The sequence below is a fragment of the Oreochromis niloticus genome, linkage group LG3 (genome assembly GCF_001858045.2).
Source record: "Oreochromis niloticus isolate F11D_XX linkage group LG3, O_niloticus_UMD_NMBU, whole genome shotgun sequence".
In the NCBI taxonomy this organism is placed as follows: domain Eukaryota; kingdom Metazoa; phylum Chordata; class Actinopteri; order Cichliformes; family Cichlidae; genus Oreochromis; species Oreochromis niloticus.
In genome coordinates, this window is record NC_031967.2 from 23,308,729 (window position 1) to 23,335,853 (window position 27,125).

At 41.9% G+C, this 27,125-nt stretch overlaps 2 protein-coding genes across 6 annotated transcripts in view; one reads left to right on the forward strand and one right to left on the reverse strand.

Moving 5' to 3' along the window:
• Positions 1 to 26,166, forward strand: intu (inturned planar cell polarity protein). Of its 2 annotated transcripts, none has more exons than XM_005453152.4 (17): positions 1 to 265; positions 2,657 to 3,246; positions 5,648 to 5,733; positions 11,840 to 12,055; positions 15,781 to 15,899; positions 16,676 to 16,765; positions 17,393 to 17,470; positions 18,961 to 19,147; positions 19,446 to 19,499; positions 20,098 to 20,160; positions 20,445 to 20,654; positions 21,958 to 22,050; positions 22,133 to 22,564; positions 23,016 to 23,110; positions 23,198 to 23,387; positions 24,460 to 24,602; positions 25,554 to 26,166. In XM_005453152.4, exons 1-17 carry the CDS (start codon positions 180 to 182, stop codon positions 25,663 to 25,665), a joined length of 2,844 nt encoding a protein of 947 aa, XP_005453209.1. In that variant the 5' UTR covers positions 1 to 179; the 3' UTR covers positions 25,666 to 26,166. The 2 variants fall into 2 exon arrangements, with proteins under 2 accessions (XP_005453209.1, XP_003447638.1); XM_003447590.5 differs by lacking the exon at positions 1 to 265 and adding an exon at positions 891 to 1,167.
• Positions 26,155 to 27,125, reverse strand: part of ino80b (INO80 complex subunit B) — a 5,556-nt gene continuing 4,585 nt past the window's right edge. For all 4 annotated transcript variants that reach the window (XM_005453151.4, XM_025905509.1, XM_025905510.1 and 1 more), the window contains one exon: positions 26,155 to 27,033. In XM_005453151.4, coding sequence (XP_005453208.1) covers positions 26,569 to 27,033 — 465 coding nt within the window. In that variant the 3' untranslated portion in view covers positions 26,155 to 26,568. The remainder of the gene's footprint in view (positions 27,034 to 27,125) is intronic.

The window sequence follows — 27,125 nt, forward strand, 5'->3', positions numbered from 1 at the left end:
AGGATCCTGTCTGGGCTCAGACGCAGTTTGGGTTGCACGCTGCTGATCGGGCAGTCAGAAACTTCAGGACGGAGGAGAGGCATCCATCAGGAGGACTAATAAAAGTTTTAAAAGATTTCCCTTCGGGAGTCTTCTTCTTTTATCGGACAGGCTCGTCCCGGCGGAAACATGAAACATAAATGATGTTCAACGTTTCCATAGATGGAGGTTCATTCTCTAAGAACCTGGAGGACTTTGACTCCATCCGCAGTGTTCTCCTTTACAGGTCAGTCTAAACTTCACTTTACCCTCAGTGAGCATACGGAGCATTTACGCACTTTATTTATTTATTTATTTTTCTACAAACGCGACGTCCCGTGCTTTCATTTGCTCAGAGACACTTTGCCAAAGCTTTGCTGAAATCCTGAGGGGATTTAAAAAACCTCATGCAAGGGAGGTGGAGACACCGGGCATCAAAATAAAAGTGCAAATTAACAAAATAAAAGCCTATACCCGTCATATTTGATATAGGCTACTTTAGGCTCCATATTGTTTAAATTTCTTTACTGGATTTTTAAAATTTAAAATATATAAATCATTAGCTGTTAAACTGAATTATTACTCATCGTACGTTTAATAGGTTTGAGCTGTTGTCTGTGTGCTTGCTGCGTTATTTTATGGGAAATAGCTTCACGGTGCCAAATAAACCGTTAAGTGTGTTATGTACCTAAACATGAAGTAAACCGTATCCCCGACCCGTTATAACGTCTCGTGATATACTTATGTTGTTAATAATTGGCGGCGTGCTTGAGGGAAGACACTATTTTAACAGAAAACTTCAGCAGGAAAGCTGCTAGCAAAAAGCAAAAGCTTCAGCGTTGTCAGGGGCAACTGTGCTATCCACCAATAAAATTCGGCACTCACGTATCACGTGACCACACCAAAGCGCTCGCTACTGCTTACAACATGGCGAGTGGATGTCGGTGCTTGTTTTGGTGAAAGTTCCTCTGTTTCTCCGCGCTTTTTGGTGAACTAAGCCGTTCATAAACCGATGGCCACCGCGAATCCCCGCCACTGTGCCGGGAAAAGTATCTCCGGCCGCCACACGGACGAAGAGGCAGCCCAGAGCGACGGAGGTAGTGACGGTGGATCCACAGCATCGAGTTTCAGCAGCTCCGACTCCTCAGAGTAAGGACACACTATGTGTCAGAGACTAGAAACGTTTCACCTGTCTGTTCATTTTACACGTCCAGATAAATGTTGTTTTTGAGTGGAATTACTGCTAGGTTGTCAGAAAGCGGGTGTCCGCAGTTTCCGTCTCCTCCCTTATGCTTTTCATAGCTTTGGGCAGTGTTTTCAACTTGGGAGGTAAACCTTCATAAATAATTACATGCTTTCTTAGTAAATTTATGGATGCCGTGTCAAAGCTACTTACCGCAGCTTCTTAAAGTTAAAAGGAGAAAGACCCGAGGCAAAAATAGCTCCAACTCTTTTACATATGGTGTTTGTACATATGGTGTTTTTCTCTGTTCTGTTTTTACAGCATGCACATGGTAGACATTGACATATTTTAGGAGTTTTGATATTTGTTGTACAGTTCACTCAGAAAACCCCCCAGAAACAAGCAAAAGTGCAACATTTCGATCAGAAAAAAAGCTGTCTTCATCTTTAACTTGTATGCGCTGTTTGGATCAAATTTGACCTGTTTTGATATTTGATGCTGAGATTTGTGTTTTCATTGCATCAAATCAATGAAAATGTTGGGTTAAGAAAATGTAGGAACTGTCAAGTTGTCCATGCCATGTTTGTGTGTATTTTTTTAAGGGGCAGTGGTGACAGAGTTCAATGGAGACCTTGACACTGTTACAGGAACTCTCTGTATTTCCACCAAATCTGCCTAGATTCCTACAGAGACTACTGCTGGCCTTTTAGGGATCAGGGGGGAATATTCAAACACTGAAATAGTGATTATATGTGGTGCACGATAGGAACAGAGGTCACACAGAGGTCAGATGTTGGCTTAACAGAAATATGAGATCGTATTAAAGGGTGGCACAGTGTTGGAGTAGTTTGCACTGTCGCCTAGGTTCCTAGTTTGAATCCTGGCTGGTGTCTTTCTGTGTGAAGTTTAGAAAGTGCTATATAAATATATGGTTAAAGTGTAACCCACTAAAACAAGCTTTCAGTGGTCATTATGAGTAGAAAAGTGTTATATAAGTGCAAGTCATTTACATACCTATTTGTTGGCACTAATAAAAAATAATCTGGTAATAAAGAAGTTAGAATCCATTTATTTTGAGCTAACTGAGATTAAAACAGAGATCAAAGAGGGGTTGGAGATTATAATCATATGATATAATAGAATTTAAAGCCACCTGAGCTGGCATTTCAGTAAGTGTGGGAAACATTTAGGTAAAACAGGACCTGATATTGTGTAATAATGGATGCTTTTCTGCAAAAACGAGTGTTGTAAAACCTAAAAAATACACTCTCCCTGCTCTCTGAAGCATTAATTCATGATTAATCCTCCATTTATTAATGGCAGACATGCCATTTATGCATTCTAAATTGAGCTGCAGTTCAAAATTTGTTGTAGACACTTATTATGAGGGAATTCTTGGAACCATACAGTGAATATGAACAGTATGTAAGGCTTAAATCCTCTGCTTTCTCTCAGTGACCTGGAACCAGAATGGCTGGACGACATTCAGAAGAACGGCGAGCTCTTCTACCTCGAGTTGAGCGAGGGCGAAGAGGAGGCCGCGTTGGCCCAGCAAGTGAATCAAGGTGTATCCACCAATCATGTTCGCTTCAGTGAAAAGGAGGCAGAGATCATCACAGAGCAAAACAAGAAGCAGCGCTGCGGCTCCCGGGCAAAGGGTGAGCCCACGCTTAAAAAGCTGGCTAGGATCCTGAGGAGGAAACGGTGGCCCTCACAGCGTAGAGGAGGGAAGGATGGGTGTAAAGACAGCTCATCGCCTCCGGCATCAATCCTGAAGAACCAGCAAGGCCAAAGGCAGGGTGTGACTGTTCAGCAGCAGCAGCTGAAGGAGGTGTGTGTCTACCTCAATCCTAAACGTTTAGGAGGTTCTTCGACCCCTCTGTGTGATGGCGGAGGACTGCTGGAAGCACTGCTGGGTGTGGTGCATCGCCCTGCCTGGAGCAGAGGTCAGGAAGACCCTGCAGTGCTCACACGGGAGGAAAGACTGACTGTTCATGGATTAATACCAAACAGTCCAGCCATCAAATGTGGCCAAATCCTAATTGGTAAGAACATAAATCCAACAGTCAGCTGGTTTTATCAGTGAGGGATATATTTGTTACTTCAAAGCTTATACTTCTGAGAAAAAAAAGTATTTGGATAGAAGTTAATCACTTAATTGTAACAAAACTGTTTGCGGAGGCGCTTGTGCCATCCTCAGAAATAAACTCCTACCTTCACAAGTGAGGAAAAAAGTAGGTATGTAGCCATTAGGATTCTGTAACGATCATCAGCAGAGTCTAGATATTAGTTGTTTGCCAGTTTTAGTACTGATAAAGATGAAAATTTAAAAAGTAACGAAGAGATAGGAGAAAAAAATTACAGCCAGTGTTTGGGATTTAAAAAATCACCAAATATCGGTGTCGGTTTTTAAAACCCTAGATTGGTCAGGCTTTAGTGGAGTCGTGTTCTAGTACTGACACATCAATTTCCACACCACACAAGTGCCCTGCCAAAGCACGGGCTGTAATTATGACGACATAGCCATAGTGACTGCGCACAGATTTTTTTTTTTTTAATAATCGCCTAAGCAAAGCCTAAATGATGACTCTAGCATGCAACACAAGTAAAATCTTAGGGAGAAGAGAAAAGTCTGCACACTGTTTGCCTTCTGTTTAATAATTTGTTTTATTTTAAATTAGCCAATTAGAATCAAATGGGGATGTGACCTGTATCTAAATGAAGTTTATAAATAAAGTTCATTTCTTAGGATTTGTTAATTGGCTTGTTGTTATCATCGTTATCATAGTAAACAAAGTAACCTAAGTTTGTCATATCTTATTTATTTAAGTCTGCTTCTTGCAGTGCAGTTAGTAGCCAAGTGTGTTGAAACCATAGTGCTAGTAAGCAGTATAAATCTGTCTGGAGCACACTGACCTATCTGCCCTGTTTAAAGAAATTTATTCAGTTCCATATTTTTATTCATGTATTCTGTCAGAGTAGCTTTGCATGATTCACAGTTTAAAAAAAAAACATCCTTATTTCTCTTATCCCGGGCCTTGGTGGAGTCACTCAGTTTATTGTCTGCTTGAAACAAAAAGGTTTCAGCTTAGCTTTCTTCTGATTGGTTGCCCTTCACAGGCACAAGGCTTGTGGGTGGGGCTCTTGGTTGTTGCATGACATGTTAGGGATATCCCCTCTCTAGCGAAGATCCAAGAGGAGAACAAACTAGGAATCGACTTATCTCAGTTTTTTAGGAGGAGATAATCACGTTCAGTTTTCTTACCAGAGCCAAATTTCTTATGATCAAGTCCTCACATACTTGTTTGTGTTGTCACTTCAAAAAGCCTCTGTTAACATTTTACAGTAACTGTGAAACTATGCGTGCTTGTCACCAATGAAATCGAGAACAGTTGTGGTCCTGTAACTTCAGCCGAGAGGACTGCGATGTTTATCGCGACTCCAGCCATAACTGCTGCTTTACTTTCAAACCGCAGCTCTGTCAGATCTCAGGAGCTGCTTCAGACTGAATGCACTTGTGTGATGGCCTTTTACTCTTGTCATGTAACCAATCAGATAGCGGGTGTAGGTGAGATATTGCTCTAGACTGCAGAGTGGCGACTGCAAAGAGAGATTTGGCTGCATTAGAGCCAAATCAGCAAAATGCAAATTAATTATTTTTATTGTAAATCTGTAAAAATAAAAATAATAATAATGATACCAATGATCAGGAAAATGTAGAATATCATTAGAAGATTGGAAGATTAGCAAGAAATGCCTTAAACCTAATTCATCTACTTTGAAGAAAACCGTTATTTATGACCAGCTCTAAACCTTTACGATCCTCCGCCTTAAATGAAGCTTTTACTGCAGATTTGCAGAGTGACTGGGACTTTGTGCGGTCAGATGTGGTCCTGTCTGTCTGAAAGCTAAGCATCTCTGAAGTGATTTTCTTCTTGAAGGACTAATCTTTTTTTTTGTTTTACCAGCAAACAGAGGAATGCCAGTTGTGCTTCACCACAAATGACTACCCACATCAGTTACGGTTTAGAGGAGCTTTTATGCAGTGCAGCTACATGTTTGAACAATTAGACTGCTTAAATACCTGAAATAGCTCCGTTACTGAGACGGTGGAGCGCTTCCCTGCACACGAGCAGGTGAAGTTCTTTGCCGAATACAAACAGCAGTGGGTTTAATAGCAGATCGCAGTTGCATATGATTAGTTTTTACAGGAAAGGGGTTGGCTTAAAAAAATGAAAATACATTTCCTTGTTATGGTTACATTAAAGAAATCTGTTTTGTATATCTACCAGATGCTTTCTAACTCTCACTGTATGTCTCAGTCCTAATATACACGGCATGTCTGTCTTTCTGTATGATGACAGTGTATTTGTTAAAACTTGCTGCTTTTGTCCTGATTGAGCCAGTTTACTTGATAAATATATATTTTCTGCATGTTTTGCTCAGGCGATGTGCTCGTAGCTGTAGACGATGTCGACGTGACCTCAGAGAATATCGAGAGGGTTCTCTCCTGCATCCCGGGACCAACGCAGGTCAGTGTGTGTGTGAAGCTGCCAAAATCACTTTTTCTGCTGGTGTTTGAAATTGGTGACATGCTGATGGTGTAGTCAGTGATGATTTCCAGATCTGGATAAAGCTGACATGGGGAGTTGATGATAGCTCCGGAGTACCTGGATTACCTGTAGCAGCATTAATTTATGGCTTCTTTTTTTTTATTTGACACAGCAAGTCAAAGGGAGTTTGTATTCTCAGCCTCTGTTAACAGTTAGCTCCAAAGTGACATGTTTTTTTGTTTTGTAGTTGTGCCTCTGTGAACTACCATGGTGGATTTTAATGAAGAAGTGCAGACTTTCAGCTTATCTTTTTAAACTAGTTTTCCACTAACTGTTTACAAATTACTGGCATTCTTTTGTAAACACAGGCTCAACATTAATGGTAAAGATGAACATAATTTAAATATAAGTAATACATTTTTACACTTTGATTGAATTCCTTTGCAGTCTAAAGTATAGAACCCGTGAACTTCACCAAATGCTGTATTTCCACCTTAAGTTGCTCCTTGTTTTTGGGTCTCTCTGCCTTATGTTTGATTTTCAGTAACAGTTATGCTCTATTGGGTTGAAGAATATCCCATTTCTTTACCATGACAAACTCTTGGGTTGTTTTTCCCGTGTACTTGGGAACTGGCCTTACCTGGTGATGAAGCTGCTCATCAGTCGTCCAATTACTTTTGAGCCTTTTGTATAAAAATGGCTCCAAGTCCTAAAGAGTTAATGTTTTAAGATCCCGCTGCCTGTCATGAGCAGCAGTCGTCGAATGCAGATACAGATCAAATTGCTTTAAAACGCAGCGGTCTTGCCGAGCTGCTAAATTGTGAGTAAAAAAGCATAAGCCAGCACTGTTTAGAAAGCCCTCAATGATCCTTTGATCGTCAGCAAAGAAAAAAAAAACAACAACCCACAGTCTGCGTCTCAGATGTGCATTTTCACCAAAAAGCAGACCATCAAAAAGAAGGAATTTGCAAATGACAGAGTGTACGCAGGGTTGATGGCGAACATGGCGGATGCACGGGACGGCGGTGTGACTATTTTTTGGTGCCACAGGAAGCTGTTGAGGCTGAAAGCTCAGCTGATTAGAAGTTGTAGTCGGAAACTAAATTACATCGTAGGGGAAGAGCGAGAGAGATTTTTGGGGAAAAATGCGCAGCTCCTCAGGCACCGTGATGACTTTCAGAAACTTGAAATAGAGCTGTACTGCTGACAGAATCATTGTTTGGTGTGTGTGTGTGTTTGTTGGAGGATAGAGTGTTTTTGTGCGCCGACCCTGCCAAATGGAACACAGACAGTAGTTATTAAGTTTGAAGGGACAAATATTAGTATTAAAGTCAGTCCACCGTGGCCTTTACCAACCCTGAATGAACTACAGCTTCTCCTTTGTGCCTGCATGTGTGTGTCCATCCATGAATGAGCGGTAAATGACTGACATCAACAGACTGGAATTCTAGCAAGAGCACACTCCAGTCTAACCACATCCTTATTATTTATGATGAGAGAAAGTGCTGCAGTTAGCCCACTCGGCCTCTTTACTCAGAGATTTCCCCAATTTATGCTCAGCCCCTTTCAAACTTTGGTACACCCTTATTTTTCATGTCATTTCAATTTGATGTCCGCAGCTCAGAACTTACCGCTTTCATCATCTGTGCACCCAAAATAATTAAAGATATGCTGTCATTAAATTAACTTTTTTCTTTTTTACAGCTTTTAGAAGTCATTTTGCAGCACTGAGTTTGAAAGGTAGATCAGATGGTGTGTCTCCAGCGCTAACTTCTTCTTTAATAATACCCTTAAATTGGCTCAAATGGCCGAGCTCCCAGATGTAGGCGCCTGCTGGAGAGGCGGGTGGCCTGTGGTTAGTGCTGACAGGCCTTGGAGAGTTCTCTGGGAGCACTCGCTGGTTTAAAGAAATACGATTTCAACATTTTGACCAGGTAATTTGATCTTTTTTCTAAAATATATTGGGTAGGCTCCATGTAGTCTAAAGTTGGGAGAAATAAATGCAGATTTATACCTTTGGAAAGTCTGCATCGGCTTATTATTTACTTCTCCGAGCAAACAATGCCTGTGTTAACTTTTTAACTCCAGATTGAGTTTTTCTTCTTCTTTTGAAAACTGCATAAATCAGTGTGAGCGGTTCTACAGTGTGCAATAAATGGCATAGTTCACATTCTGTGTTTCACAACCAGATTGTAGTCTTGGTGTGACTAGTGACAGTGAAGATGTAGTGGTTAAAACTTACTCACTGTGGGTTGAGGTTAAGTCTCAGCTCTGTTCTCTTCGCCTTTCTGCTTTTCCTGCAAACACTTTACTTAGAAAAAAACTACTTAAAGCAGCTTGGTTCACTGCATAGGGTGCTCACCTTGGACATGAGATAAACAGCATACAAGCACAACCATATTGCTTCAGTTAATGTCAGCTTAATAACTTTTAAGCTGACAACATTGAGAGTAACATCCTCCTCTCTGCCCCTTAATGCTCTCTGGTCGCTATGGTAACGCGTAAATATTTCTTTCAAAATAAGACACAAAACTACAACACCGGAAAAGACCGAGTTAACAGTAAAAACCCTGGAAACCATAAATTTCACACCTGATCCTCAACTCTCGAGGCCCTGTACCAAACGACTCATGGACCAGTACCAATCGTGGCCGGGGGCTTGGGGACCGCTGCTCTACATCATCAGTGTGATTTATAGATACATAGATGTGTTGTAGGTTTTTGTTTAAGGTAAACAAAATATGATGAATAAATTGCACAAAAATGAAAACACATGCAAATTAATATATCTTTTTTTATGTCAGATGGTCAAATAAACATACCAGCTTAAAAAAATATAAGTGCCCTGCCCATATGGTATTTATAAGGCTTTTAATTTACTATTCATTTGGATATCATGAGTTGAGTTTCTGATAAACAAAAATCTTGAGTTAAAACAAAAGAAATTGAGCTGGTCTAAAAATATCCCATAAATTTATACTTGGTTAAACACAGGATTTTAAGCAATACTCTGCTTTGCCTCTTTGTGCCACGCTAAAGTCTCACTGGCGCTCACGGGTTGAAATACTAAATAAAATGTGATGTGGTGAGAACCTGACTTTTTTAGCTGAAGATATCTCAAATACCAACGCTAACTGAATCGTTAATTTTTGGGTTTAATCCTCATATAAAGGTGACATAGTTTAACACAACCACATAAAGGAAATGTCTTTTTCTTCAATCGGTTTTACAAAAGATTCATTATATATAATATTTGTGTGTGTAAAAATGAAGAATGAAGTACATCTTTGGTCTCGGAGGCTAATATTGTGTAGTTTAGCCCAACAAGCTGTTGTCTCCCCATGTCACCTTGTTGAATGTTGATTGCATGAAAGGTCAGGAAGCTGTAGTGGTTGTAGCTCACCATGTAAGTTCTCATGGATTTGCTATATAGGTGGCAGTTAGCTGGTGTCATAGGCTACCACGTCTGTTCACCGATGGTCAGTGACAGTGTACGTAGGTGGCCTCCTTTATTCATCTCTCAAACCATATATCCTCTCTGTCCAGAATGTGAACATTAGCATGCTCAAAAAAGGGCCTTTCTTTCCTTGGGTGTAGGTGTACAGCTGAGTCCTGTCCTGTTTAATTGCCTGTTTCAAATTCCCCTCCAGCATTTCAGTACAGTTCAAACCCTGTGCTTCTGTGACAGAGCCTTCCACAAACCATAGCTGTGGTCTTCTTCCAGCTCAGCTTCTGCTTTAACACAGATTGCCTCTCTGTGTCATAAATCTGTTTGATATGATGCAGATTTCGCATTCGAATGAGTGATGGCATATTTTCTAGTCCCCGAGGCAGTGAAGTAACCCCAGACTCTAATATTTCCACCACCATGCTTCACATTTGGTATGAGCATCTTCTCCTGAAGAACTGTCTGCTCTAAAGACGTCTGGTAATACTAACTCTGATCTGTGTGTCCATCCGTCTGTAACTCTGACCCGTCTGTCTAGAGCACATTATTATAAAAAGCCAGGGTTCACCCAGATGGTTGTTTTTTTTGTTCAAGTTATAGTTTTGCTCTATTGCTCTTTTTGGAGTACAAAGTCTTTTTCCTGGCACACCTCCCATGTAGGTTAAATTTAAATTCGGTAAATTTGTGCAGTCCCTTTCTGATCATAGATGCACTTTGACATCAAGAGTTACCTACAGGTCCTCTAATGAAATTAGGGAGTTCTTGGAGACGTATTTTAACATGGGTTTGGTGTTGGATTAAACTTGCGTGGGCTACCAGCCCTTTAAATTCTCTGCCACTTGTAGGTAATTTTCCTTGGAGTGAAATATTTTTTTTTTAAATAATTTAAATATCTTTTTTTCCATGTCCTTTTCCCCCTAAAAGGTCTTTAGGTCTTGGCATTATAGCAAACTGAACAACACACCCTAAATGTTGCTGTCACTCTTCTTCTATTACTTTTATTTTCGTAGATTAAACAGTCTTTTAATAAGTTGTGAAAAGACTAACTTATTAGTTTCAGTGTATCATCTTTAATAATATCCACAACATTTTTTGTGTCCTGCTTTTAACTCAGCTTTGTTTTGATTGGTTGTACCTCAAAAACAGAAGGTTTGAATGGTATGTGGGCGGGGCTTCTGCGCTCACAGACTATGTGCTCTGATGAACATGATAGTGATATGGTTTCTATATCACATCATACAGATTAAAGATTTGAAGAAAAAAATGTGTGAAACTCACTGTTTAAAGCACTCTGAGTTCTTTTGCACACACACAGCTCAGTATTTGAAATTTGACCACGTTTAATATGACCACTATGATCCAATGTTGTATAACCACTGACAGAAAATAAGGAAAAGCTCAAGAGGCCTGCTTCAAATTGTTAAAGGAAGGAAGAAGGTAAAGCTTTATTCATCCAGCTCTTCCTGAGCAACTCTTACACACATTATGTTAACCAGCTGTTCCCTCTCACATCTGGACTCTGGCTCTGGTTTACTTGAATTAGCATCAGCTTAGCTCCATAATTGGCCTCTGTGGTGCTGACAGCTTTCAGCCCAGAGTCAACACAGCGTGTGAGCAGGTATGCCGCTATAGCGTGTCTTTACCGTGAGCCGTCAGCACTAACTTCAGTCTGAACGATTCTTTAATTCAGTGTTTGTGTATGAGCGCATATACGTCCACACAGTCTTTCTTTGTGTTGATTCATTTTTGGTGTGTTTCTAATCTGTATGTGCATAAAAGAGGCTCTCTTGAAATGGAGAAAGCAGCTAATCACAGGTCCTAACTAAAAGTTGGATTAAATAAATACAGATCTTCTTTAATCAAAACTCCAGCACGATGATTTTAATTCATCTGTCTCCAGACTCGTCTATCGTGTCCTAATCTGTGAGGTCAACAGGCAGTCTCTGACTCCGGCTATAATCACACTTAAATGTAGGTCTGACAAATTGTTTAAACAGAGACACCGCAGAGTTGCAGTTTCTCATCCTTCTGTGCGTCTCGGACACATGTGTTTCCATGTGCGTGATGGTCCGATTTCCATGCGGCTCTGTGTCTGTTTCCACTGCGACTTTCTATGAATGACAATGTGAAATGGAGGACTGTGGATGGAAAGTAAAACTGCTGCATGAATGAGAGCACCAGTGCCGTCCACTGCCTCAGCGCTGTTCCTCGGCCTTGTGAAGCAGTCTGGTTTTAATTTTAGTCAAACACACACACAACCGCACCGATCTCTGCTATGTGTTATGCTGCGGTTAGGCCTAGATGTCAGTGTCACTTTCTCTTTGACAGTCGCCGTCCCGCTTTTCACTTTTCTCCTTAGTGAATGTGTAATGATTGAAGGTTTTTTTCTTTTTTCCCATCTTTTGGAAGCATGGCACACATGCATACCTCGCCAAGTATAATCAAGTGGAGACGCAGTGACTTGCAGAATTTTTAGAAATGAATGAAATCTCTGAGAGGCCCTGGCAGGCAGACTGATGAAGTGATATTGTAAAAGAATGGCTGATTTTCTTCTTTGTCTCTCGGTCTGTTCCTTGACACTATTGAACTATTCCTCCATAGTCTTTCTCTGATTTTCCTCATGTGTTCCTCCTCCAGGTGAGGCTGACCTTGGAGACCGTGGCTCCGTTGGACCGGGTCAGCACTGGCGATGCTTCCCTGATCCGTAGGACAAAGACCTCTCCTCCAGTCAGCCAGCTGGTGCGCCTGCTGTGGGGCGAGGACACAGCCGAACTTCAGATGTCCATATCGCACATCCCTCATATCGTCATGTACCTGTCACTCAAACTGGACTCCACATCGCCACAGGAGGAGGTTAGACAATGAAAATGCTACGATGAACAGTCTTTAAAGTTCATTTAATGAAATCTTTGTACTGCGTTGGTGCGGCGCCGAGCTTTGCAGCAGTCTGCAGTCTCACTCTTGTTCATGTTTGTGCTGTTGTTGATCCTTTAAGTTTGCCATGTCACAGAGAATTGCAAGTTTTATAGACAAAGAATTTCTTTGAAGTTAAATGAAACTCAAGTGTTTAAAAACAGAGAAAAGTCTCCAGTGCAGACATTGTTTGTGCTTGTTCTCTGTGTTTCTCTGATCTTCATTGTTTTTTGCTTTGCTTATTTCTCACCATCACAAAGTCCAATGTGGCTTCTTTTCCTGTTTGAGCCAGCTTTTCAACCAGTCAGTATTTAACCATACGGATATCTTATTCCAGATGGCAGACATGCTGTTGCCTTTTTGGAGGGTTGTGCATGAACGTGACTCAGTAATCTTCCTGCTCAATATTCTGTTTGTAGCTCAATAGTTACACAGACAGACATGGAGCCATAAATCATACTTAAAGACCTACACTAGTACTGAATGGGTTTGGACTGTCTTTTGCCTTCAGAGGTTCCTTAATTCTTAATGGCACAGATTCAACAAGGTGCTGGAAACATTCCTCAGAGATTTTGGTCCTTATTGACATGACAGCATCACACAGTTGCTGCACATTTGTTCACTCCACATCCACGATGACAATCTACTGCTCTACTGGATTGAAATCTGGTGACTGTGTGCACTACTGTGAGCTCACTGTCATGTTCTTGAAACCAGTTTGAGAGGATCTGAGCCTCGTGGCATGGTGTGTTATCCTGCTGCGATCAATAGTGAGTCAGCCACCACCTCCAAAAGGAACAACCCCCATTAGGGTTTAAGTACCTGGTTCTCATCATCTTTTTGAAGAAGCTTCTTGGATAAAAGGTGAAGCGCCTTCACAAACTTAAAGTCCAGGTTCAAAACATATTTGAGTTATATAATGAAGGTGACCCAGCCTATTAAGTGAGCCTGTCAACATTACTAATAAACTATTTAAATGTTTGAATTAATAACCACATGGCTACTCTGCAGTGAGCTATACAGTATATAATTATTTGGTACTTTAACTTTGAATGCTCATTGCAGTGATACCAGGTTTACTGCTTTATGTAGGTATAGGAAAAAAAAATAAAACTGCTTATTTTGTAATGAAACATTTGGGAAGTGGATGGGAAATATCTGCTGACATGTCCTATTTTGAAACAGTAGCTATACAACTTTGCAGTACCTGTTTTTGTTTGTCTGTTTAATTTTGACTGACATCCAGCATAAGTGTAAACCAGTAGCTTAATGTTGGGTGAAAGAAAACTTAAAGTATTTTGGGGAATTTTTGTATCCTTCCCCAGTTATGTCTATGCAACCATGCTAGCCACCAGTACTGAGGTTTAGCAAAATCTAGGATATTATTAAAGATAAAGCATTGGCTTTGAGACATTTTTGTTGGCAAAATGTTAAAACATTTTTGCCTTTAAAGACTACATTGAATCCCAAAAGGATAAACAAATAAAAAAATAACAATTGTTTTCTTTCTTATTCATCTAGTTTTCTGTCAAAGTCTCTGGTGCTTCTGTTTCACAAAAACGAAACGTGATTATTAATCCAGAGGTCATTAAATGCATGCTCGAGCTCATTTATAGCTAGTATTTAAAGTTATAACGAAGAGCTCTAAAGAAAAAAGTGTTTGCTGGGAAAAAAGGCAGTGCTGCTGACTCCACAGTGGTTATAAGTACTGTCACCAAAGCACTAAAGCTACGATTTGAAGGAGTTATTAGCCAAAGAGCTACATTTAGACTTTGGGTCTTCCAGTTGAATTACAAGCAGAGTTCCTGTGTTTCTCTGCAAAAGGTTCCTGGAGGTCCTCCACTGAAAACAGGCTGCTATTAAAGAACAACATGTAGGGAGCTGTTAAAAGAGAAAGCCACCTTCAGACCTTAAATACTGCTGATAGGTTTGACCTAACTGAAACTGGCAGAATAAACAGAAACCTAAAGGCCGCTGTTGATATCCAAATCCCGGATGACCACATATTTTCCCATTCCTTTGGAGAGTAAATTGGTTTTTGGGGAAATCTGATCGTGACTTTTGTGGTCAAAGGCTCTCATGACTCGGAGCAAACTCTATAAAACTCAATTTAAGACACTGAGCTGTGCTGAACAGACTGATTTAATTATCCACATTCTGACAAAGGGCACTCTGATAATTGAGTATTGAGAATGGGCTTAGCTGTGTAGGAAACCCCAAGATTGGGAGTGGTGAGCTTCTCTTCTCTTCTGAATTTCTCTGATGTGAGTCAGACACTTCAGAAAGCTACTACTCTGGACAGCGTCCAGCGCCTGCGGGTGCTACCAACCCAAACTAGAGAGTGGAGAGAAAAGCGAGAGGTGCTCTCCATCATTTTAATGCCGTGAACTTTCTGTCCTGCCCCACGCTCCCTTTGCAGCAGCAGTGAGCTGTTCTTCCACTCGGGCTATAAACAAAATAACATTTCCTATTTTAATTAGATCCATGTGCTTGGTGCTGTTTTAACATCCCGTAGGTAGGACACAGCTCACTTGTAGTAAAGTGTTAATCCCAAAGTCTTTGCTGACCCACACCTCCCACACTGTAATCACATTTTCCCCGTGGACGCTGCTGGCAGGTTGACGTTGCCTTTATGGTTGCACTTCACTGTTCTGCAGTTCCTTTTTGTGTCTCTGCACGCCAGATTTTTTTCTTTTCTTTTCTTTTCTTTTCTGTTTTTTTTTTTTTTTATCTCGACCTAAAGAGCACTGGTGATAGAGAGTACAGCTTGTCTGGAGCCACATCAGCCAGCGGTTGATTTTTCTAAATGACAGTGCTGCGCACGAACCCGCTAAACTCTGACTTTGATTTTTTAAGTCCTTTGATTGTAGGTTAGGAGAAACCGGAGAGGTTCAGTGGTGATATTTTTGAGCTTTAGCTGTGCGATGTTTTGCTGATGCTTGTGTACAGGCTGAAGTTGCTTTCTGTGGTGGTTGTTCTGTAGCAGCCTCTCCGTGCGTGCTTTGGCCCCCAAGGTGAATATCTCCCATCGGCACTCGTTTGTGCCTTTGTTCTGGTTGCCAAGGCTATAAGAGGCCGTTCATTCAAAGTTTTTACCCCTCACCCACCATCCTCTTATCCTCTTGGCGGCTTGGATTTTATCCGCTCCTTTAAAGTTGCCAGCGTGCTGGGAGGAATACTAATAACTCAAACAATGCCCTGGATCTACTCCAGAGCGCTCTGATTCTGTGCTGCTCTTTCTGTAGATTTTGGACCTGCAGATTTTTGCAGTCGCAGGAATAAGAGTTGTACAGAAACTAGCTGAACATTAACCGTGTGCCGCTATGTCCCTGAGAACGAATGACAATTAAATTCCTGTGTGTCCTCCAGGACAGGAAAGTCAAATATTTTAAATGTGTTTGGAAACATTGGTCTTTAAAGTGACATATTTTTGTTGCTTTTTGGAGCCAAAGTGACATTGTTGAGTTGTGGCTCATCCATTCTTTCTTTTTTTCTCTCCATAATTTATGGCAGAGAGCATTTGGTAGCAGCCAAGTTCAGATATTTCACATTCTGCTATTGAAAAACTAACCAGAGTTTGTTTCCCCCTCTGTGCAGCATGTGTAATTTTAACAATAGAGTTTGTTTCAATGCTAAGCGACGCTGCTGCCTGTGTGTGTCTGCAGGAGGAAGTCTTGTACCAGTACCCTGTGTCTGAAGCATCCAGCCAGCTGAAAGGAGTGAGGGGGATCTTCATCACTCTGTGTGACATGCTGGAGAATGTCACAGGCGGGCGGATCATCAGGTAGGAAAGATAAAATGTGCTGCAGCGTGCTGAATCCGGGCTACGCACAGAAGAAAATCTTAAATTTCCAGTGTTTGTCATCTTAGTTTCATAGTCTGTAGTTTCTCTAACACCATGTCCAGAAAATGAGGTTTATTCCTCATACAGGGTTTCTTACCTCCTCACACAGTATCTTTGGATCAATATATAAAAAAAAGAGTATTTTTTGTACTCTTAGGGTACAAAAAATAGTTACTCTTGTTCAGTATTTCAGATGACGCTTAGCCATATAAATCTTTGGACGATATCTTCACATGTAAGGGAAAAGAGAACTCCTGTATTGTGTGTACTGCCAGTGACACTGGTCTCTTGTCACACATGGTGCGCTTATGATTCCTAACAGCTCTGATACTTTGTCCAGCTGGAGCTCACTGCCTTTATAGACACTTACTGCCACTGGTCTCGCTCTTAACCTGGTTAACCTGATTAACCTGGATGTGGTCACAATGAAGCCACTTCTAATGTAAGTTTCCAGTTAATTTTTATAGTAGCTTCGCCCCAGTAGGTCGCTCCGTGGTGTACTGATTAACTCACTCACCTAATACATACGTTAAAAAACATCAAAGATACAAACTACAACACTGTTCCCTTAAAATAATCACCGCCCAGAGGGTGAGCTGCCTTGGCAGAGGTGTGTGTGCTCTCAGAGTGTTTCTTGTATTGCATTAAAATTAAGTCATCTCTTCACCCGTTTCACCATCTCTCATATACTCATCCATCCTCTTTTTCTCTCCCAGTTCGTCTCTCCTACTCGGCAAACATCTGGTACATGTTGGCTACTGGAAAGAAAGCAACAATCTTCTGGTCATCGGCCTTCCTGCTGAGAGGTAGCCTGAGGCAGCGTTACACACACACACACACACACACACACACGCACACACGCACACACTTATACTGTGAGGTCAACTGCAGGCACATTCGACATGCTGTGTAGATATTACACAAGTTGATAGCACATGGCAGGTGTTAAAGTTTGACAGTAATTTTTCACATATATCTTTTTTCCTTTTTTAAATTGCTGCCCTGTCACTGATGTGGCAATAAATCCTCCGAGCGTGACCTGTGCTCCAGAAATGAAGTATTTTTGGAAAGAAGGAAAGATTTAAGAGCACAATCTGTAAAAACAATCGGAAAGGACCGTCTTTTTTTTTTTCTTCTCCTCGCTTTTAACTTTACCATGTGCTTCTCTTTGTCCTTTGTTGGCCAGATGAATGCCTCTTTAAGAAGCACGTGGTCGTAAAATGCTTGGCGAGATGAGTCACATTAGCCACCTTTATGTTTGTAGCGGGTCAGCCCCGACCAGTCATCGTCTCACGCCTGGAAATAATGGATCGATTCTTGAAGAACACCCACAAGCAGAAAAAAAAAGCACTGCCGTAAAAATGTTTTTCTCTGTGGCTGCTGGCTGTTAATCCGAATATTTGATAAGCTTGACTTTTTCCATTTCCCTCCAGGGTTCCTCTGCTGTATCTGCAGACCGTGGTAGGAGACGTAGTCCGCACACTAAAAGTGATGTACGGCTCCTTAGACAGGTTGGTCACTGTTGCCTTTCCTTCAGTCCTGCTGAGCGCTGGTTGGAACTTCCTCTTTCTGGTTGCCATTTTTTCCACATTATGCAAAATATGCTGAAATCAAAGTAAAATGTCTTAGCTGTAAAGTGCAAACCTTCCCCACAAACTCATTATTGTCTCAATTTGTCAACTTGATCTACTTTCTTCTCCTGAGCATGTGTTTTTTCTTTTAAAGGGGACCTGTTCCACTCATTTCTAGGTCCATGTATGTAAGGAGGGAGTAGGGAGGATGTAATCGCTTCTGTTTGTTTGTCTCTCTTTGTTAGCAGGTTTCTAGCTGTTATTTTCAAATTTTGTGTGATGGTAGATCACAGATGGTACAGCTCAGGACCAGGCCACAGTAAATGTGAAAATAAGTAAAAACTTTATATTGCCCACAGTTTTTTTTTAATGGATCATCTTCAAGCTTCAGTTGAATATACTAAGTCTCAGGAGACAGGATTATTTAGGTTGTCTAAGCATTTGACCTTGACCTTCATTGTTAGCGCCAAAGTTCAAACCTGACCTTGAGAAAAAATGTCAAGAAACCATATTGAGTAATATATAAAAGGGGATGGAGAGAGCTGTGCAACACACATTTTAAGCTTATTTCCAGACTCTATAAATCTCTGCAAGAGGGAAAAATGTATATTATGTACATTAAGTGCAGATGGGAGGAAGAAGCAAATATAAAATTAACAAAAAATCCAGATTGGATAAATATATGTGAGACACGTTGATACACCACAATTTATTTGGACGAACATGGTAAAGGTTTTTTACCTCAAACATAAAGTGTTAGAAACTGTTCATCCTGAGCAGGAGCACTACTGGACAATGTGTAGGAATAAATCTGCAGGTTTCTTCCAAAGCTGTTCTCCTACTGAGGCAGCTGGTAGCAAAAAAATGTAATAATTGGTTCAGGAGTTGGCCTTTGACTTCACTGTAATAATCTAGGAAACCTACCATCTGGACTCAATGAAAAAGATAAATACTTAGAATAAATACTTTTTAAATACTAATGGTGGGTAGCAAAAAAGCTGTAATCAGATGATGGTTGTGTGAAACATGGCACGCCTGGCTAGAAATCATACAGGAAATAGATGAAATTTTATATGACAAAGACTGGTCAAAATGCAACACATTTTTGAATCAGAGATGTTTCCTCTCTGTCTGTGCATCTGTAATTTATCTGTAATTTAAATGTCTTATGAGTTATAGTTTTTCAACTCTATAAATGAATCTAAAAGGTGCTTATGTCATATGCCTGCAAAGACTAATTACAAGGAACATGACTGTGAGTGCAGTGATGCAATTTTATTTCATCTTTTCAGTTGTATTTTCTCATGTCTGTTATTACTAGATGACCTTGTGCTTATGTATGTTTGCCAATTTCATGAATGTTATCATTAAACAATAAAATTAAATATATATTTTTTTAAAAGATTTCTTCTAATTGTGTCCTCCCACAGTGCGTTCTGTAAGGTGGACCACGCTCCCAGGTTGGACCATTTCTTCTGCCTGTTCTTCCAGCAGCTCATCCAGCCCTCACGTCTGAGGGAAGGCTCCTCCTCGGCACCTCCGCCCGACATCTCAGGGACTCTCTTCCTGGACGGACTGCCGGCGGTTCGATGGCTCACGCTGCCTCCAGAAATCAAGGTACACTGTTGGATCTGTGAATGTGAAGTTTCTTCTAAGTTTCTGTTCTTACGTGTGGCTTTTGTTTGTTAGTTTAGCTCTGGTGCCCCCTTGTGTTGAATATTACAAACAATACCTGCTTGATTTTGATTGATTTATTAAATCTGATTAAATTTTAATGGACTTCATAATGACAATGGGTGGTGGGAATAAAGCGTAAGAGTTCATGGAAAAGCACATTTAAAATGACTGCTTAAGCCACCTTTAGTGTTAATAATATTTATGTGTGTGCGTTTTGTTTGTTTGTTGTCATCTGTAGATGGAGGTGGACACGGTTCTGTCTGACTTTGAGTCTTCTGATTTTGGAGAAATGGTAAGGAATGTTAGTTTTCCACATTTATACCTTCTCTCCTGCACATATAAAGCTGTGCAGTCTTTACAATCAGCTGCACGTCAGTGAGGTTTAACTCTTTCTCATAAAGACAACGTCTAACGGCCTCCCCGTGTACCCTTAATGACGAGTTTTCACACTCATTATACATCATTAAACCACTCTGTTCAGAAAAGAGCTTCAAGGTTTACTCACAGCAGGCTTTCAGGGGTAAAAGGTTAAGTGGGCAAAGACACACAAACATCATAAGGGCTTCTCTTGAGCACGTGTGCATGTTTGCTGAGAGCTATCTTCTGTCTTGAGCAGAGGAAGGGAGAAGGTCAGACTATTTATAGGAGGGCGTTCATGTCTCTGTGTGTATTTTTAATGAGCAGCTAATGAGGTCTGGTCTGTCCCTTTGTACGCACAGCGCTAACAGGTTAGAGATGGATTATTGATGCTGGGAGCAGTGAGGCTGTTACTGCTTTCACTTAAATGATCATTCTGTTGAGCTCCACTGAGTTAATCTTGCACTCACACAACACTGTCACACAGACAACCGTAAATGTGACTTTCTTTGTCCTTTTATGTGCTTTTACAGTCTGAGGATTTTTTCGGCCTGAGGCGTCTGTATATAATCCTCGGCTCCTGTTTGTTCTATAAGGTAAGTTTCATATTCACAACAAGCACATGCCTGCTTCAGCACCAGCAGCCTTATCATACTTTTACTTCCTCATCTGATAGCATCCACGGTCTACACAGCTATTCTTGTCCAGATAACAGTCTTTGTGTACACAAGGTGGCCTTTCACACAGGATAACAGGATGATGAGTGTGTTCTGTGGCTCAACAGCAAATTTACAAACTAATTAAGCTGTTAAATTATTAACTGAGAGGATAAGGGAGACAGTAATTTATCCTTTCATGTTTCCAATCTCTCCCCTCCCAGTCCTACCTGATCGCCAACCACCTGCCTAAGGAGGACCTGCTGGACGTGTGTCTGTACTGCCAGCACTACTGCCTGCTGCCGCTGGCGTCAGAGCAGCGTGTGGGTCAGCTGGTCATCTGGAGAGAGGTGTTTCCCCAGCAGAGGGCTAATGGAGCCACGCCGGGCTACAGCCAGCCAGAGGGCCGACACTTCCTCCTCATTGTGGGGCTGGTAGGGAAGGAAATCACTGACTTGTTTTATTGATATTTATTCTTTTTCTTGACAAAACTCCTTTTCTCATTTCAAATAAAAGGAGCATTTAATTATCATGTTTAAACAAAACCTGCTTTAATCCCTCTTTAAATTCACCCTCCTTGTGTGAAGAAGTACATCATCTTTAAGTTCTAGGCATATATTATCTGATCCTTAGCATTCTACTCTTAAAATGAGGTAAGTGAAACCTCAGATAAATTACAAAACATGACATATTACACCTGAACCAAAATTAAGATGTCTATGAAAACCTTCCATAGGAATTAAGTAGCAGTAGTAGCAGCAACCAGGTGCTGCTAATCAAATGCACTTGATTAACTGATCATCAAGTATGAAAGCAGAGGTTTTGGTGTGTGTTAACGCAGTTCCGAGGAGGGAAGACAATCAACTGGAAGTCCGTCATTGTAGAGTGAAAAAGATTATTTACATTCGTGGCAGTTGTCAGTCTTCCCAGGAGAGGACGTGAGACACGTCAGACGGTGCAATGCTGAGAGAAACTGCACTAAAACCAACAAAAAACAAGAGCCACATCTCAGACTCAGACTCTCAGTTAGCATGTTAAATGTTAAAGTTCATGACAGTTACCTGTTTGTTTGCAGGGGTTTGCAGGAGAAAGCCTCTTTTCTCTAAAAACATAATAACAACATGGCTTAGGTTTGCAAAGTTACATCTGAACAAACCACAAGACTTCTAGTTGATGTTCTTCAGACAACACCTCATAACAGCTGTCAGCACGGTGGTGGAGAGGTGATGGTTTGGGTTGAAGCCACAGGACCTGGGCATCTTGCAGTTTTTGAGACGACCATGAATTCCTCTGTATACCGAAATATTCTTGAGTCAAATGTGAGGCCATCCGTCTGAGAAGCTTTAAACTTGGCCTAAACTGAGTAATACGACAGAACAGTGAGCCCGAGCACAGCAGCAAATCTGTCACAGTGATCCAGTCAAAGTCCAGCCTGATATAAATGTTGTGCTGGGACCTTAAGAAAGATGAATGCCTGCAAGCCTCAATAACAGGTCAATGAACTGAAGCAACATTATACACAGAGAGTGGGCCAAAATTCATCCATCAATGTGAGAGTCTGACAGAAAACAGCTACCTCAAGCTGTTGCTGCTAAAGGTGGTTCTACAAGCTGTGGAATCATGGGGTGCTTTTTATCATGACTGTAATTCTGCCTCATCTCCTCAGTCTCTGTCCATGTGTGTGTTATCTGCCAGTATTGATGCTTCTTCATGATATCGTTTTCCCTCTGTCCTCAGAGACACTTTATGCAGTGTGTACTGTTGGAAGCAGGCGGCTGTGCTTCTCCAGCTTTGGGCTCTCCTGGACCTGATTGTGTTTACATTGATCAGGTGGGCTTTGTTGAATCTGAAGGCAAATTCCTGCCATAATCATTTACGTCAATCTGAAGCTCTGTGTTGTTCTGGCCCCCAGGTGAAAGCCACCCTGCTGCAGCTGGAGGTGTTGGAGCCAGGTATCGAAGAGCGTCTGAATGCTCCGCCTGCTCCCTGCCTGTCCTGCGCCGACTGGTTCCTCCCTGCTGCCACAGCTCGTGACCGGCTCGACAGCTTGGCCTCCTCCTCGCCCGTCTTCAGCAAGCTTGCCGGTGCCGTTAAAGGCTCCTCGTCCGGGTCCAGAGCTCGCGCCCTGTTTGGGGAGAAGTCGTGGAGGGCCAGCCCGCAGAGGAGCTTGTCAGATAGCGGGAGCGAGGGGCAGATGGATGCCGGGTCGGGGTCCAGTTCGTCAGCGGCTCCGGGCCTCAGTCCGCATTCCACACCGGACTCGGCCAGGAAGCTGGGAGGTCGTCGGGACTCGCTGGGGTCTGGAGGGTCTGATGGGAGCGGAGGCAGCGGAGGTCTCTTCAAGGTTCATCTGTAAACTTTTAAGGAGTTTATATTCGTTCCTGTTTATTTTTTCATCTGTTAGCCAATATCAGTGAATTAAATTTGTTACAGGGTGTGAAATACCTCATTTATTTTCTAATAAATCTGCACATAAATGGAAAAGTGCTGAACACAGAGGTTTTGAACAAGGTTTGGCTCAAAGTGTTTTCATTGAAAATGCAGAAAACTTGCCCGAATTGTTTGCCCAAACAAGCCAGCTGGTCACAAATAAAGCAAGTTATAGGGAACAAAGCTGGAAGTCGATGGACTGAATCAACCAAATACACTTTAAACAAATTCAAAGCACACTGATAGAATTTCTTTTTAAATAGGAAAAGTGAGGGTGGGTTGAATATTTTTTTTGTCTAAAAGCCAATTAAAAGCAGATTTTATTTAACCTTGACATTTTGATACACTTTATATGTTTTTATCAGATACCCAGGATGAAGCACCCGAACCCTTTTTACCTGGGGACCCTGAAGAAGACCCTGACTGAGAGAGAAACGGAGGAGATGTACAACACCATGAAGTAAGTGACCTGTTATCCATTTACTTTAACGAACCAGATGAAAACACTCTCTCTTCAGTTTGACCTGAGGTCCTGTGTTTGCCACAGACTAACATCGGGTGCAGAGAACACCTTGTTCCACTACGTCCTGATGGAAACCGTGCAGGGAATCTTCATCGCTCCCACTCACAGAGAAGTGGCTCAGCTGAGCGGCTCCATTCACCCACAGCTCATTCGCAACTTCCATCACTGCTGCCTCTCCATACGAGCCGCCTTCCAGCAGAGTCTGCCAGCCAGGGTGAGACAGAAAGGTGTTTCCTTTAAGTGTGAGGTTTCCAGAATTGTGAGGAAGCTCGTTTCTGCCCCTGACGCTAAAAAGGGTTAGCTGTGATTTATTTCATAGACAAACACATCAGGACCATCATGAATACAGCAGATTTTCCTGATCTTACACATTAGCGGAGGCTCCAGACTCATATTTCCCTCAACAGTAACTTTTTGGTCAGGACTTCTTTACCCAGGATGGAGAGACTAAGGCTACGTTCACACTGCAGGTCTTAATGCTCAATTCCGATTTTTTGATCAAATCCGATTTTTTTGTCTGCTTGTTCACACTACAAATAAAATGCGACAGCAAACGCGCTCTAGTGTGAACGCTCAAAGCGGCCCACATGCGCAAAAGAAGATGTCACACACAACGCGCTCTGTTTAGACCCAGAGCAAACAACATTGTTTGACTGATGGCCCTTAATATAAAGACTTCGGACTTTACGTTTCCAAATTTTGCTTTAAGTTATTTTGTTATTTACTATTTAGAGGAGCGGTGCTTCAAAGGATAGTTGCAGATTTCTGTCAGAATCTGCAGATTATACAGTACAAATAAAATGTTCACGTTGTCTTCCCAACAGTTTCACTAACATCTACACTGGATGGCCAGGAAGTGTTCGCGATGTCTTCTCGGGCGCTTCTCCGGCGCTGATAATTGGCATCTGTCTCGTGTCAGTGACGTAAAAGACGGATTTAATGCGACATGACCGTTCAAACAGCAGTCGCTTTCTAAAACATCAGATATGTATCGGATTCAGTACCACATACGAAAGTGACCCAGATCGGATTTGAAAATATCGGATTTGTGCTGTTTTTACACTGTCATACCATGATCGGATATGGGTTGCATAGGGTCAAAAAAATCGGATTTGATGCGCTTTCGCCTGCAGTGTGAACGTAGCCTAAGGTGTGAAAACAGGAGTTTCCACTGTGGTTAAAGGAAACCCGTTTCCTGCAGAGCTCAGCGGGCGTTATTCTGTATTCTGTGCATTAATGTGTTGAATGAATCAGGTGATTGTTGGTGTGATTTTTGTTTCCTGTAGAGCCGCCGTGCAGCAGACAGGCCACAGGGCGGCGGCTGGGGTCTGGGTCCCGTCAAAGAACACGGGGTTCTGTTTCAGTGTAAACCCGAGAACTGGACCGACCAGAAGAAACCTGCTCCCACCATGACTTACTGGGTCATTGGGTACGTCAGCTTCCACTCAGATGAAAACCCACCTATTTGCTTTTTTAACCGCACAGGTTTACGTGTTTCAGATTATTCAGGCAGCAGCTGGAGCAACGAAGTGTGCTCAGGTTGAGTCCTCATCTGGGGACTGCAACCATTCAACTTTCTGTCTTCACCTGGATGATCAAGCAGCCAAACCTGATTCATAGCTTTAGTAAATAATATTACTGGAAGATAAAGCTGGTCTCGATCCCATTCAGGGAGACTTCCAGTTACACTGTTTTCCCATCAGTCTGCTGTTTAATGGCTGAAATGAATACGAAGCATTGTGCAGTGTGTTCAGTGAAACACAGGGAGGAGACGGGGAACTCTTCATGTTGGACCCGATGTTGGTACTTTGTGTTTATGCTGGAAAAACTCCCAGTCTTAGTAAGTCAAAGAGGAGAGGGGCAGGCGGACTAGAGTTAAAACAGGATTTGTAAGGAAGGGTCACAGGGGAACAATTTAGAATGAATTAACTGAGCTCCTTTGTCGATTCATAACATGAATTTTAACATTTCTCGTTTCCATCCGAGGCTTTTTGTAAATGTGCCCCTGCCTCATTCTCACATACACTATATATATCATATATTGTCTCCTCACATACAAGGTTTTGAATAATCACGGCCCACCTTATTTTAAAGACCCATTAGAGCACTTGGCTCTCTGCTTTTAAGCTTAGGCTTCCTCCCTTCACCTCCAACTGGCCAGAGCAGTTGGCTGGTTCTGATGGAGGTTTCTTCCTATTAAAGGGGAGTTTTTCCTTCTCACTGTCACCAAGTGCTTGCTCATACGGGGTCATATGATTGTTTCTGTTATTGTACAGTCTTTACCTTAGACTAGTCTTTGAGGTGACTGCTGTTATGATTCGGCACTATATAAATTAAATTAGTGAATTTCTCATCTGAGTCTCCTTCCTTTGGCTTTCAGACGTATGCTGCTGGAGCCCGTTCCTCAGGAGTTCTACGTGTGCTTCCATGACTCTGTGCCCGAGGTTCCCGTGGAAATGGCCTTCAGACTCTCCTTTGGTTTGGCTTTGTGACCTGTCGCTATCCTCCTCAGCACCAGATCAGCGGCAGTGATGAACAGAAACTTTAAGACTTCGTTTACCAGTAACCGTAACATTCTCAGGAAGATAATTCAAATTGTGACACCTGTCGAACCATGCAAGCATAAATGTAGGGAGCCTTCATACATTTTTTTTTGGCAGTGATATTAGGCTGACTGCTATTTTGTGCCTTATTGCACATATAAAAAAAATGTGTCTAGGGTCTTTTATGTGCACATGAAAATCCACTCAAGTCAATCAGGGAATACCTCATGACGCCATAGTGCAGAAACTCATGCAAGACCTTCCTGCAACAGCAGCTGCGTACATCTCCATGCCGACACAGCACACAGGGGTGTAGTGATGTTTTCACAAACAGTTTACAGTGAAGTAAAAATGCCTTTCAGTTGCTTAATTTAAACTTTGTACAGTTTTGTAAGGAAATTGACTCATTTGTTACATTAATGAATGAACATTAAAAAGGAAAATTATTTATTTTATTGCTTCCAGACCAATTTGTTTTTTCACATTATTAATAAAGAAAGGTGGAAACAGCTACTCTCTCAAAACTCAGAAACAAAAAAGATGCACTTTATCTGCACCAACAATGACGATGTTCTACAAATCATAAATACTGAATATTTGATTTGTACACAGATTGATCTTTTTTTTTTTTTAAATATTGTACATAATTGGACGAGCAGCTCCACAGAGAATCATTATCATGACACATGAAAAAAGCATGTTGATATACAGTCTCCTCACACTGAACAGGAAAGTCGAAAATCACCTTCCTACCACTGCACGGTCACCAGTGTCCTGTTAACGTAAATACACGAGCATGAATACTCGCCATCGTCACATCCCAGGGTGGCATAAACCGAACCGTCTGGGGGTTCACGCTGCGCTCTGCACGAGCAGGAGGTTCCTCTTGTAGCACTCGAGGCTGCAGAGAGGAACTCCGGTCTTTGAGCACGAGTACTTCTTGAGGTTTGTGCACCCGCTCACTCCGCAGTTCATTGGGGCTGGAGGCAGAGGGCAGGGAGGTGCCGGGGTAGGAGCGGGGACTCCTGCTGGGAAGGAGATGGCCATTCCCTGGGCGGAGTCGCTGTACCGAACCATGGGGCACTGGCTCTGCTTGGACTTCTTCTCCTTCATGCTTTTGATCTTGGCCTTGCTGGTTTTTGTCAGTCTCTCTATCGTCTGGTTCTTGTTCTCCTCCGCTTTCTTGGCGGCCTGTAGGCGTCTCTTTCGGGCACGCTCCTCCCGCTTCTGCATCATCTCGGCGGTCATCTCTTTCTCCTTGTAGCCCATGGGGAGCTCAAGGAGAGGCTGACTCTGCTGCTTGTGTAGCAGAGCTTTCTGATGGGGAGAGACGAGGAAAGAAAAACATGTTTTAAGCTACTTTAAAAAAAAAAAGTTTTACCCCTGATTTCAAATGCTGGAAGATCTCT